Source organism: Ailuropoda melanoleuca, chromosome 3 (assembly GCF_002007445.2).
Source record: "Ailuropoda melanoleuca isolate Jingjing chromosome 3, ASM200744v2, whole genome shotgun sequence".
NCBI lineage: Eukaryota > Metazoa > Chordata > Mammalia > Carnivora > Ursidae > Ailuropoda > Ailuropoda melanoleuca.
In genome coordinates, this window is record NC_048220.1 from 29,131,808 (window position 1) to 29,144,976 (window position 13,169).

Genomic DNA, 13,169 nt, shown 5'->3' on the forward strand with positions numbered 1-13,169 from the left:
AAAAAAAAAGTGGAGATTCACTGAATAGTGAATGCATCCAAAGAGTGATGAGAATCTGTATGATGGAGACTGATATCATTCACTTTTCCATTATATTTTATAATAAATACTATTTTTTTCATTACATTTTAAAGAAAAGTTTATACATTTAGGATATGTGTCCCAAGTTAACTTTTTCATGCAATGGAAAATACCTCTTAAACCTCTAAAAACTTCAATCGACTTTATGTAATAAAATGCTTGATACAACACTATATATTATACTATATATACTGTATAATCATTTAAATATTTGAATCTTTAGTTTCATATGTACTCTGAAAAGATAACTCTCCTGTACTATTTTAAGTGTTCACACCTTTTTGCAAAGGCACTTGTCCAGTCATGTTTTGGGGCAAAGCCTTGAGTCTATGTTTTTTATGTTTGTATGAAGTAGAGATGTCAGTGAGTTTCTGTCTAGAATCGTGAATACACTGAGTAGTTTTTTAATGAAGATTCCTAGTTTGGAAATGGAATTAAAACTGTGAGGCATTGGGGCACGTGGGTGGCTCTGTCAGTTAAGCATCTGCCTTCAGCTCCCATCGTGATCCCAGGGTCCTGGGATCGAGTCCTGCATAGGGCTCCCTGGGAGCCTGCTCTCCCTCTGCCTGCTGCGCCCCTTGTTTGTGCTCTGTCTCTCTCTTTGACAAATAAGTAAAATCTTTTTTAAAAAAAAAAAACCTGTAAGACAGCTATCAGAAACATGAAACTTGACACGCTTATTGACAAGGGAAGAATGTCAATAAAAAAGGGTTGGGATGATCTGATAGTAACCTGGGGACAACATAGATTACTTTCTTTAGAATATATAATTATAAGGACTCATACTTCATCCCCAAAATTCAAATAACTCACCATTGCTAAGTGACTTGAGAAGAAACAGTACAATTAAAGACAATGGTAATGTAGTGTAGACAAAATAAAATCAGTGGGATAGTTTTTAAATCATGGTCATTTAAAAGTAGACACTTGAAAATGAAGGAAAAGGGCATTTCTTGCTTCTTACCGCACTTCCGTTTTATAAGGACAACCAATCTCTTTGTGTACCTATCTATTTTGGGTGTAAGGTGATAATGATAATATAGAAGGAAGTGAAACACTGGAGAAAACTAAGAGCTATGAGATTTGTAATGTTTATAAGTTAGAAGAAAAGAAAAAAGTGGAATAACCATATATAGCAAGCTGATATTTCTAGAATTTTCATATTACACTTTCTGCCATCACCACCACCACTACTTTCATTTGTGTCATTTTCTACATATCATTTCATTTGGCCTTCAATTTTACTAAGGAACACAGGGAAGAAGTTATTATGACCATTTTATGAAAATGTAAACAAAAACCACAGTGATGCCAATAAACATCTTCAAGCAAGTTACCTCTGCTCTTTGAGGGATAAAAATCACTTGATTTAGATGGATAAAGATCAAGTTCAAATAAAATGACTGCCAGATCGAAGATACAGTAAATATTTAAAATGTTAAAATCCTTGTAAAATGGGAAGAATGAGTATTTGCATCAGGACACAGAATTTTCTTTTAACCCATTCCTTATTTGGAGCTCATTTAGTAACGTCTACTGCAGTTCTGCAGCCGAGACGCGGGGTGCCGCTGTTGGCTAGTACTGAGCGTAGTATCAGCTTCTCCCGACGCAAAGCAATCGCCCCCCCGCCCCCGCCACGGAACAGCGGTACTTTGTCTCCAGTTCTCTGCCGCCGAGATATCTGTCAGAGAATCTGTCTGCCCAGACAAATCAAGGACTTGCTCCTGCTCAGAGAATTCTTGGGATCATTTAGCGATCGTAGCTCTTCGGAATCCTTAAGGCAAAGTCGCAGAAAGGGAGATGGGAGACCTCTTGGGACAGAAGGGCCCGACTGGGCGGAGACAAATGCCGTTTCTCTTTTTGCTGACTTTGTTGTGCCCGGTGCTCCTGGAGCAGATCCGCTACACTATTCCTGAGGAGCTGGCCATGGGTTCGCTGGTGGGGAACCTCCCCAAGGATCTGGGGCTTGGCGTTCGAGATTTGCCTACCCGAAACCTGCGGATTAGCGCACAGAAGAAATTCTTTACAGTGAGTACTGAGAACGGGGACTTACTTGTGAGCGACCGTATAGACCGAGAGCAGATTTGTGGCAAGAAGCCATCGTGTGTCCTAGAATTCGAAATGGTCGCTGAAAAGCCTTTGAACTTCTTTCATATAAGTGTGGTAATTCAGGATATCAATGACAACCTACCGACCTTTAGCCAAAATATCACTGAACTGGAAATCAGTGAACTGGCCCTAACTGGGGCCACTTTTTCCCTGGAATCCGCACAAGATTCAGATGTAGGTGTCAATTCCCTGCAGCAGTATTACCTCGACCCCAACCCGCACTTCTCTTTGATTCAGAAGGAGAACCCAGATGGCAGTAGGTACCCAGAACTGGTAGTGAAGACTCCCCTGGACAGGGAAGAGCAGTCCTGCCACCATCTGGTCCTCACCGCTGTGGACGGGGGGGACCCATCCAGAAGCTCCTCTACCCAGATAAGGGTGCTTGTGGCAGATGCAAATGATAACCCACCAGTGTTTACCCAGGATGTATACAAGGCCAGTGTTCGAGAGAACCTGCCCATGGGCTCCTCTGTACTAAGTGTGATGGCCACTGACTTGGATGAGGGGGTCAATGCTGAGATCACATACGCATTCATCAACACTGGTAATGTAGTGAAACAGCTGTTCAAGCTGGACAGTAAAACAGGGGTACTCACCACTGGTGGAGAACTGGACTTTGAAGAGAGAGAGAGCTACACAATTGGGGTGGAAGCAAAGGATGGTGGCCGGCACACCGCACACTGTAAAATACAAATAGATATTTTGGATGAAAATGACAATGCTCCTGAGGTAACCCTGGATTCTGAATCTAAACAGATTCAAGAAGATGCTGAGCTGGGGACTGTTGTTGCCCTGATCAAAACACATGACCTAGATTCTGGATTTAATGGGGAAGTTTTCTGTCAACTACAAGGAAAGTTCCCATTTAAAATAGTTCAAGATACAAAAAATACATACATGTTGGTCACAGATGGAGTCCTAGATCGAGAACAGATTCCAGAATACAACATCACCATCACAGTCACAGATAGGGGAAAGCCGCCTCTGTCTTCCAACAGAAGTGTCCTCTTGAACATCATTGATGTCAACGACAATGCGCCAGTTTTCGGACAGGCTTTCTATTTGGTCCATGTGGCTGAGAACAACCCCCCTGGAGCCTCCATCGCCCAAGTCAGCGCCTCCGACCCCGACCTGGGGCCCAACGGCCGCGTGTCCTACTCCATCGTGGCCAGCGACCTGGAGCCACAGGCGCTGGCGTCCTACGTGTCCGTGAGCGCGCAGAGCGGCGTGGTGTTCGCGCAGCGCGCCTTCGACCACGAGCAGCTGCGCGCCTTCGAGCTGACCCTGCAGGCCCGCGACCAGGGCTCGCCGGCGCTCAGCGCCAACGTGAGCCTGCGCGTGTTGGTGGACGACCGCAACGACAACGCGCCGCGGGTGCTGTACCCGGCGCTGGGGCCCGACGGCTCGGCGCTCTTCGACACGGTGCCGCGCGCCGCGCAGCCCGGCTACCTGGTCACCAAGGTGGTGGCGGTGGACGCCGACTCGGGACACAATGCCTGGCTGTCGTACCACGTGCTGCAAGCCAGCGAGCCGGGACTCTTCAGCCTGGGGCTGCGCACGGGCGAGGTGCGCACGGCGCGTGCTTTGGGCGACAGGGACGCGGCCCGCCAGCGCCTGCTGGTCGCTGTGCGGGATGGGGGACAGCCGCCCCTCTCGGCCACAGCCACGCNAGCCTACGACGCCCCTCCAGCCCCGCTGCCTGGGGCTGCTTTCAGACCAATGTGTGCTCCAAGACTGAATCTGGAGTTCTCCCCAACTTTATCGAAGGGACTTTGCCTTATTCTTACAATCTATGTGCTGCCTCACATTCCTCAAAGACTGAGTTTAAATTTCTCAATATGGAGCCTGATAATGTTGCACCACAAGATCTTCTGTGTAATGAAGCCCGTTGGTTTGAAAGTACCAGTGATGAAGGTCCCCAAATGACTTCTAATTCAGTCAGTTTGCAACAGGTGAGTTGCTTCAAAACCCTTTATTTCCATAATCGTAACTAGATGTCAATAATTATTATAGAAGTAAAACATATACAGGCTAAATATGTCCTGATTTTGTTGTGTTTTGTTGATTTTTTGGGGCATCGCTTGGGGGCGTTTTTAGAATGTTTTGTTCATTTATCAGTGTTGCAGTCTTTCATGGAAAATGACCTTGTGATGGTCTTGAAATTTTTGTTAAATTTAAAGCCATATACCGTGAAACATTTTTGATACATTAGTATCACACTGTCATTGGGAAACATATTATCTATATATAATTAAACACAAAGGTAGGCAATTAAGTGGTTTACTTAGTTTCAATGCAGTTAATCCTAAACTATGTTTTGTATATAATATATAAATACAAATTTTTGTCATTGTAGCCAATATATTTTCACTGCCTTTTCATGTTTTTATTTTTTTAAACTTTTTTATTCATTTAAGTAATCTCTACACTCAATGGGAGGCTCAAACTCATGATCCCAAGATCAAGAGTTGCAGTCTCCGGGGCACCTGGGTGGCTCATTTGGTTAAGCATCTGCTTTCAGCTTTGCTCATGATCTCTGGGTCCTGGGACAGGTCCTGGGAGTGATCCCTGCTTCTGGCTCCCTGCTCGGCGGGGAATCTGTTTCTCCCTCTGCCCTTCCCCTCTCTCATGCTGTCTCTCAAGTAAACAAATAATATCTTTAGAAAAAATAATCTTAAGAGTTGCAGCCTCCTCCGACTGAGCCAGCCAAGCACCTCCCCTTTTCATTTTTTAAAAGGTATGCAGAAGTATTGCCTAAATTAGGTCATTTATTCTGCATGTTAATAAAATAGATAATGACATCTAAAAATGGCAATACTTGTAATTGGCAGTATGTGGATTGGTTCCAAATATGTTGGTGGCGGTGCCCTTATTGAAAATGGGACAAATAAGAGAGACTTTTAACCATAGAGAACAAATTGAGGGTTGCTGGAAGGGAGGTGGGCAGGGGGATGGACTAAATGGGTGATGGGCATTAAGGAGGGCACTTGTGATGGGCACTGGGTGTTATATGTAAGTGATGAATCACTAAATTTTACTCCTGAAACTAATATTATACTGTATGTAAACTAGCTAGAATTTAAATAAGAACTTGAATCACAAGAAAATGAAAATGGGGCAAATATAAATGATGGTGGAATGTGAAAATTCAAGATTTACCAAAAGTGTAATCTTATTTCTGTTCTCCATGGCCCTAAGCTCTATAACACAAAAATGAGTGGTAAATTCCAGGTAACATCTAAACTTATTCAAAATATGCGCTTTAATTCTTTTTGGGGAGAGAAATATTACCAGTGACACCTAAGCTGATTTAGCAGAAATAAGATTCTCTATATGATGGTTTCACAAAAATGGTGCAGTATTAAGTTAGGACTCTAAGTGTCGCTGTTCACTAACCCGGGCAAGGAAGGCAATGATAACTCGAGTTACATCCCCAGCAAAAAGCACATCAGACACGATAGCTCTCCGGCTGCGCAGAAATTCTAATCTAAAACGCTTCTCATCTGATCTTGTTTATGGAGCTTGGCTTCCAATTCTGAGAACCACAAGAGTGATTGTGAACCCGTTCCCCCTACTTATAATTCCAAGGAAGTCTATAAGGAGCCAATAATGGCTGCTCTGCAAAAGCGCCGGCGCTACAACGGGAGAGTGGTGCTCTTCATTCTCCTAGGGACTCTGTGGGAGGCCGGGGCCAGGCAGATTCGTTATTCCATTCCTGAGGAGCTAGACAAAGGTTCCTTCGTGGGAAACATCGCCAAAGACCTGGGGCTGGAGCCCCGGGAGCTGGCGGAGCGTGGAGTTCGCATCGTCTCCAGAGGTAGGTCACAGCTTTTTGCTCTGAACCCGCGAAGCGGCAGCTTGGTCACCGCGGACAGGATAGACCGGGAGGAGCTCTGTGCCCAGACTGCACCGTGTCTGGTGAGTTTTAACATCCTTATTGAGGATAAACTGAATCTTTATCCCATTGAAGTAGAAATACTGGACATTAATGACAATACACCCCGATTCTTCAGGGAAGAATTGGAAGTAAAAATTCCGGAAACCGCAGTCCCATCCTCTCGTTTTCCACTAATGGAGGTCTATGACCTGGATGTGGGAATGAACTCTCTTCAGGGCTTCAAACTCAGCGGGAATAGTCACTTCTCAGTGGACGTGCGGAGCGAAGCCAATAGGCCCAAATACCCGGAGCTGGTGTTGGAGCGCCCCCTGGATCGGGAGGGAGAAGCCGTTCACCACCTGGTCCTTACTGCTGTGGATGGTGGTGACCCCATCCGCTCAAGCACTGCGCGAATTCTGGTAATTGTCCTAGATGCGAATGACAATGCTCCAGTGTTTACTCAGCCTGTCTACCGTGTGAGCATTCCTGAAAATCTGCCAGTAGGTACACCAGTATTGACGGTAAATGCTACTGACCAGGATGAAGGAGTCCATGCAGAAGTAACGTATTCTTTCCTGAGGGTAACAGAAAAGATCTCAAAGATTTTCTGCTTGAATATTTCCACTGGAGAAATATCAACTTCTGCAAATCTAGACTATGAAGACTCAAGATTTTACGAGCTGGATATTGAAGCCAGGGATCGGCCAGGTCTACTCGACAGAGCAAAAGTCTTCATAACTATCTTGGATGTAAATGATAATGTACCAGAAGTAGTAGTTACATCTGGAAGTAGATCAGTTGCTGAAAGTACGCCTCCAGGAACAGTAATTGCTCTTTTTCAAGTATATGATCGAGACTCTGGACAGAACGGCCTAGTAACATGTTCCATCTCAAGAAATATGCCATTTGAACTGGAAAAATCAGTAGACAATTATTATCAATTAGTGACCAATACAGTACTAGATCGGGAACAGGTATCCTTGTACAACATCACTATAACAGCTACAGACAAAGGAATTCCACCTTTGTCTACAGAAACGCTTATCTATCTAAATGTGGCAGATACCAACGACAACCCGCCTGCCTTTCCCCAGTCCTCCTATTCTGTCTACATCCCTGAAAACAACCCCAGAGGTGCCTCTATCTTCTCTGTGACTGCACATGACCCGGACAGCCACGAGAATGCTCGAGTCACTTACTCCTTGTCTGAAGACTCTCTCCAGGGGGCTTCCCTATCCTCCTATGTGTCCATCAACTCTGACACCGGCATTCTGTATGCGTTGCACTCCTTCGACTATGAGCAGTTCCGTGACCTGCAGTTGAGAGTGACTGCACACGACAGCGGGGACCCACCGCTTAGCAGCAATGTGTCCTTGAGTATATTCATTGTGGACCAGAATGACAACACACCAGAGATCCTGTACCCCGCCCTGCCCACCGACGGCTCCACCGGCGTGGAGCTGGCACCCCGATCTGCAGAGCCTGGCTACCTGGTCACCAAGGTGGTGGCGGTGGACAGAGACTCTGGCCAGAACGCCTGGCTGTCCTACCGCCTGCTCAAGGCCAGTGAGCCAGGGCTCTTCGCGGTGGGGCTGCACACGGGCGAGGTGCGCACGGTGCGGGCCCTGCTGGATAGAGACGCGCTCAAGCAGAGCCTGGTGGTGGCGGTGCAGGACCACGGCCAGCCCCCTCTCTCGGCCACCGTCGCGCTCACCGTGGCCGTGGCTGACAGCATCCCAGACGTCCTGGCCGATCTGGGCAGCATCAGGACCCCCAGCGACCCAGATGATTCGGACCTCACGCTCTACCTGGTGGTGGCGGTGGCCGCAGTGTCCTGCGTCTTCCTCGCCTTTGTCATCGTGCTGCTGGCGCTCAGGCTGAGGCGCTGGCACGCGTCGCGCCTGCTCCAGGCTTCAGGAGGCGGGCTGGTGGGCGTGCCGGCCTCGCACTTTGTGGGCGTGGACGGGGTGCGGGCTTTCCTGCAGACCTATTCGCATGAGGTCTCGCTGACCGCGGACTCGCGGGAGAGTCACATGATCTTCCCCCAGCCCAACTATGCGGACACGCTCATCAGCCAGAAGAGCTGTGGGAAAAGCGAGCCTCTTTTGATTCAGGAAGATTCAGGTTTTTGTAAAGAGGAAGACTCCTTTGTTCAGGTGAGGTTATTCCTTTTATTAGTTTTATTTGAACAGGAAAGTTTAAATTTTTCTTTGATCACTGCTTAGTTTTCTTGGTCTTTGCATTGGGTCAATTTTCAGAAGTTTCTTTTTTATATCAGTAGAGCTCTATTAAATCTCAGTATTAGTACTCTGTACGAGGAAATTAGTGTATGCTGTAGATTTTCTTTGCTTTTCTCCTGCTGGCAAGGTCTTTGTGCCTTGGTTACATACATCTCTTGTTAGGGTTTGTTTTTGGTTTTGGTTCCCCCCCCCCAATTCTGACATCTCTAAGATTCTTTTCCTAATGGGGGCTCTTGGGTGGTCCAGTTGGTTAAACTCTTGATTTCGGCTCAGGTCATAATGTCAGGACCCTCATATCCGGGTCATGAGATCCAGCCCTAGGTTCTGTACTCAGCCCCAGTCTGCTTAAGACTCTCCCTCCTCCTCCCTTTGCCCCTCCCCTGACCCATGTGCTCTCTCTCCTCTCTCTCTAAAATAAATAAACTCTTTAAAAAAAAAAGATTCTCTTTCTAAAGAAAAAAAATTGCGGTCTCTGTTAAAGAAGATCGAGGTCTCAGTTTTTCCACAATGTTAACTAAAAGCAAGTTTTTTCTAAAGTAATGGGGATCTGTGGGAGATATTTCCCCCTTTACTACTTAGGAGTCAAAAATTATTTTCATGAAAGATGAAGGTAATTCAGACAAGACCTGATCTTTGGTGTTAGAATACTTGAATAATATTCCTGGAATTATCTGTTATTCATCTCAGGCCAGTCACAGTATCTATAGTTTTTAAATTAACATGTAAATTAAAAAGACTTGTCTTACCTACTTTGCACAAATTCTGAGAAACTATCATAAAATAATTTTATTATTTTTTCAACTGTAAAGCAGTATAATGAACAAATATTTGTTGACATCACCAGTGGTATAATTTTGTTAACAAATGTAAGCACCTGATGCTGTAGGCCTCCTACAATATCTTCTCCGATCTATGTGCTTGATAATATTTAAAAATGAAAGTGAATTTTTAAATATGCTTATTAGTGTCCACTTACAAGGCCATATCCCTAAAAAATTGAGGACTAAATAGTGAATGGGAGAATGAAGGATTAACAGTGTTCAGATAAGAATTGAAATAATTTAGCATATTTAACCCAGATAAAATAAGGCTTCTGTCATGTAGAAACTCTATTCAAATATTTAAGGAAAGGAGGGTTGTCATTAGAAGAATGATTCATCATGGCCCAAAGGTGTGGATGAAATTGTGGCTTGGTGAATAGGAAAAAAAAAAACCCAAAATTTTGAGTTGTTGAAGTTGTACTAATGTAAAATGAATTGCCTAGGAGGTAGGAGGTTCTATTATTAGCTCTTTCCAAAAGTAAGCTGATGGCCCTGGACTTAATAGAATACAGAGGATAATATAATTTGATGAGTTGTTGAAGTACATGATAGCCAAGGTCTTTGGCAATCCTGACTTGGAGGATTCTATGATCTGATAATGCAATAGATTGGCCACTTATGCTTCTAAATTTGCTATGCACATTTAACGTTAAATAATTGAAAAGATCTCTTGAGAATAAATGAGAATCTCCTTTATAACCTGAAATTGTCAGTCTTTTTTAAGATAATACTGACTTGATGCCTTTAAATTAGGTACGAAAGGTAATATATGTTTCTCTAAATCGATATTGTGATATTTACATCTCAGCAGTTATTGTAGAATTATTTATTTCAAGTTTCCAAATGTATATGACTAAGAGATTCCAGTCACACACATTTTCAAATCTGATTTGTTTGGATGTTTGTGATATAATCCTTTGATGGTTTTAATCAAAATTTAATAATGAATAAGGTGCCTGGCTGGCACAGGTGCATTCAGTTTCAGCTCAGGTAATGATCTCAGGGTCTTGAGGTTGGTCCCCAAGTCAAACTCCACACTCAGCGCAGAGTCTGCATAAGACTCTCTCCCCCTCTCCCTTTGTCCCTACATCCTGTGCTCTCTCTCTCTCTCTCAAATAAATAAGTATAAAAAGAACTTAAATATAAAAAGAACTTGGATATCGGTCATGGAAGTCAGATTGTCTCATACAAGTATTAAGATTTGTTTCATATGATCTGAGAGTGTAAATGTTATTTCTTATATCACCAGTTCTGGATGATTTAAACCACATCTTGAAAAAAATAAACTGCATGCATTTATAAGCAAAGCTCACTAACTGGGTTTTGTGGATAGTAGGCTGGTTTATATTATTCTCTTATCTGCTCACTCACTAACTGGGGGAGTATAGGATGGTTTATTTTATTCTCTTATCTGAAGTACCTATGTCCATTTCATTTAAAGAAATAAAATATTTTATTGGGAAAGCTATCAGATTTTACTCTCAGTAATATTTATTCATGTGGACTGACCAAGTGTTAAATCCTAGTACTCGTGGAATTTGCTAAATTCTGAATGAGGCTCTCTGACTTACGTACTATATAAATAATTGTTAATACGATAAACAGTCTAAGATTTTGAGTATATACTGAATTTTGAAGCATCAGGGAAAAAAAGTACCAAATTATTGGGCTAGTTTATCATCTGTGAAAACAACCCATCTGATCAAACTTCTATTGAGGTAGCAGTTGTCAAGGGGAAGGAGTAAAATTCAGAGAGCAATAGAAAATACCTGCATCTTTGCCTAGGAATTAAAACCCAAACAGAACTCCAAACAAATGTCTTCTCATTAGAAAAAAGTTCCATAAAGAAATGAGAGAAGATTGGGTCAGTTAAGCATCTGCCTTCAGCTCGGGTCATGATCCCAGGGTTGTGGGAAGGAGCCCCTCCTTGTGCTCCCTGCTCAGCCTGGGAGCCTGCTTCTCCCTCTTCCTCTGCCTGCCACTCCCCCTGCTTGTGCTCTCTCTCTTTGTCAGATAAATACATAGACTCTTTAAAAAGGAGAGAGAAAGGAGAGAAGATGAATAACTTAATGTCTGGGAAGTCAGTTAGACTTTCCACAGAATTTTTTTCCATAGAATTTGTTTATGCAAGTACAAAAATGAAGGTGGATTCTTCATATTCTTCAATAAAAACGTACTTCCTTTAAAACTGTAAACTTATTTCAATTTTATATAGTAAGCTTATGTTATATTTAATGTATCTTAGCGATCTAGTAGAGATCTTTAATATTTAAATTTATGTTGTAGAATAACTTAGAAAACTTGATTGCTAGAGATAATACAGCCAGTTACTCCCTAATGTATGCTTTATGTTCAGAGTATGTTCATCATCTTATTTATCTAGATCTTAGTTAATTAGCTCCAAAGACGTTATCCAGAAGTAATAAGTTCATTGAGACCTCTTTTAAAATAGTAGAATAAGAAACAAATGTGAGATGACCCTATGAATTTTGAAGTGTTAGGTAGAAAAAGATCACAACATCTGGAACCGTAATATCTAGACCCAAAATTTTGTTTGAAAATGTCTGCAAGTACTTGTGATCTTTAATGACTTTGCTTACATCAACAGAAAGTTCAAAATTACTATGAAACAAATACTATTTAACTTCTACTTATGGAATTAATGTGTAATACTCATTTGGCTCCTTTGAACAAAAAGTTATTTTATCTACTTGGTAAAGAAAACATGGGTATAAATTGATAGATTGAAACAATTTCATTCAAAGTATTGCCTATATTTTGCACCAGTGCCATCAGAGAGCAGAAATAGATTGCTTAGTTAGGAAATCCCCAAGAAATAAGCTAAGAAGCATATTCAATGTTACTTCTGATTTCTCCTCCTGGTGCTGCTATCTACTCCCCTAGAGCTTAAAATAATTTGCAAAGCAAGGTTATTTCTTTTTTTTTAAGTTTATGTATTTATTTATGTAAGTAATCTCTACACACAACATGGGGCCTGAGCTTACAACCTTGAAATCAAGAGTTGTGTGCTCTTCTGAGTCAGCCAGTCACCTCATAAGGTAAGTTTATTTCTTGCCAGGTGTTCATTTCAGGACAGGTAATTCTTTTCTTCTGCAACTATGTGGAAAGAATTTTATTCCTATCAGCTAAGAGTAACCTCAGATCCATCAACAATTGAGTTTTACTTAATTAACATCAGTGGAACAATTGGTACCCTTAAGAATCTTCTCAGGACAGTGTATGCTCAAAGCCTATCTGGAGCCCCATCTTTTTTCAGTTATTCTAGAATCAGGTAGGATGATCATTTGAATTGCATAATGAAGAGAAGCAGTCAACACCCACTTTCTTATGAATCCACAGGCGGTAGAATCTCTGCAAATTCCTGCCTTCTACGCAAAATGAGTTGCTTCTATAGCTGATTGTTCCTGCTTCGATTATCACCTCCTCTCTAATGGCAATTTTTGAGCATAAACCATCAACCAAGGCAGATGATTTTTTTTCTTCTCAGAGCACTGTAAGTGAGGATATTTGTATTCCAACAATGGTTTTACTACTATATAGTCAAGGAAGTCAAGGACAAGGCAATTCCCTCTCATTTTAAAAATCATTAAAATGAAGGTATTGGACTAAATCATCTCTAAGATTCCCTCCAGTCAAAAACTTTATTAAATTACCTCTATGCATTCTAAAGAAAATTTTGACTCTGTGAGTCTTACATAGTGGTGTCTAGAACATAGTAGGTGTTCAATATTATTGAATTAATTTATTATACTCTGATGTAAACAGTTTCTATATAACATCTTTCTTATGTGTATATACACATATCTTTTCAAAATAAATCACACTTTACCAGCAAACGCTGATTTTACTATGTTCTGTGAAGCCTGAGGCAGTACCCAATATCATTTCAAAGTTGACATGCAAAACAGAAAAAATTTTAAAAATTATCTGGAATTAGTAAGCATCATGAACATTGTTGCATTAATTCATTTTCGTGAAATATATTTTTAAATAATATCAAAGATATATAGATCAAAGAAA

General features: G+C 42.0%; 2 protein-coding genes across 10 annotated transcripts in view; both read left to right on the forward strand.

Moving 5' to 3' along the window:
- Nucleotides 1-1,860, forward strand: part of LOC117795077 (protocadherin gamma-B2-like) — a 3,405-nt gene extending 1,545 nt beyond the window's left edge. The window contains exon 2 of the mRNA XM_034655700.1: nucleotides 1,744-1,860. Coding sequence (XP_034511591.1) covers nucleotides 1,744-1,860 — 117 coding nt within the window. The remainder of the gene's footprint in view (nucleotides 1-1,743) is intronic.
- Nucleotides 1-13,169, forward strand: part of LOC100466380 (protocadherin gamma-C4) — a 181,669-nt gene that overhangs the window by 40,412 nt on the left and 128,088 nt on the right. The window contains exons 1-2 of one of the 9 annotated variants that reach the window (XM_034656160.1): nucleotides 5,183-8,223; nucleotides 12,489-13,007. The exons of 5 other annotated variants lie outside the window; for them this stretch is intronic. In XM_034656160.1, coding sequence (XP_034512051.1) covers nucleotides 5,800-8,223; nucleotides 12,489-12,530 — 2,466 coding nt within the window. In that variant the 5' untranslated portion in view covers nucleotides 5,183-5,799 and the 3' untranslated portion in view covers nucleotides 12,531-13,007. Of the gene's footprint in view, nucleotides 1-696; nucleotides 3,841-3,912; nucleotides 4,143-5,182; nucleotides 8,224-12,488; nucleotides 13,008-13,169 lie in introns of those variants that run through there. 3 more of the 9 variants (XM_034656147.1, XM_019795425.2, XM_034656154.1) reach the window with 3 other exon arrangements.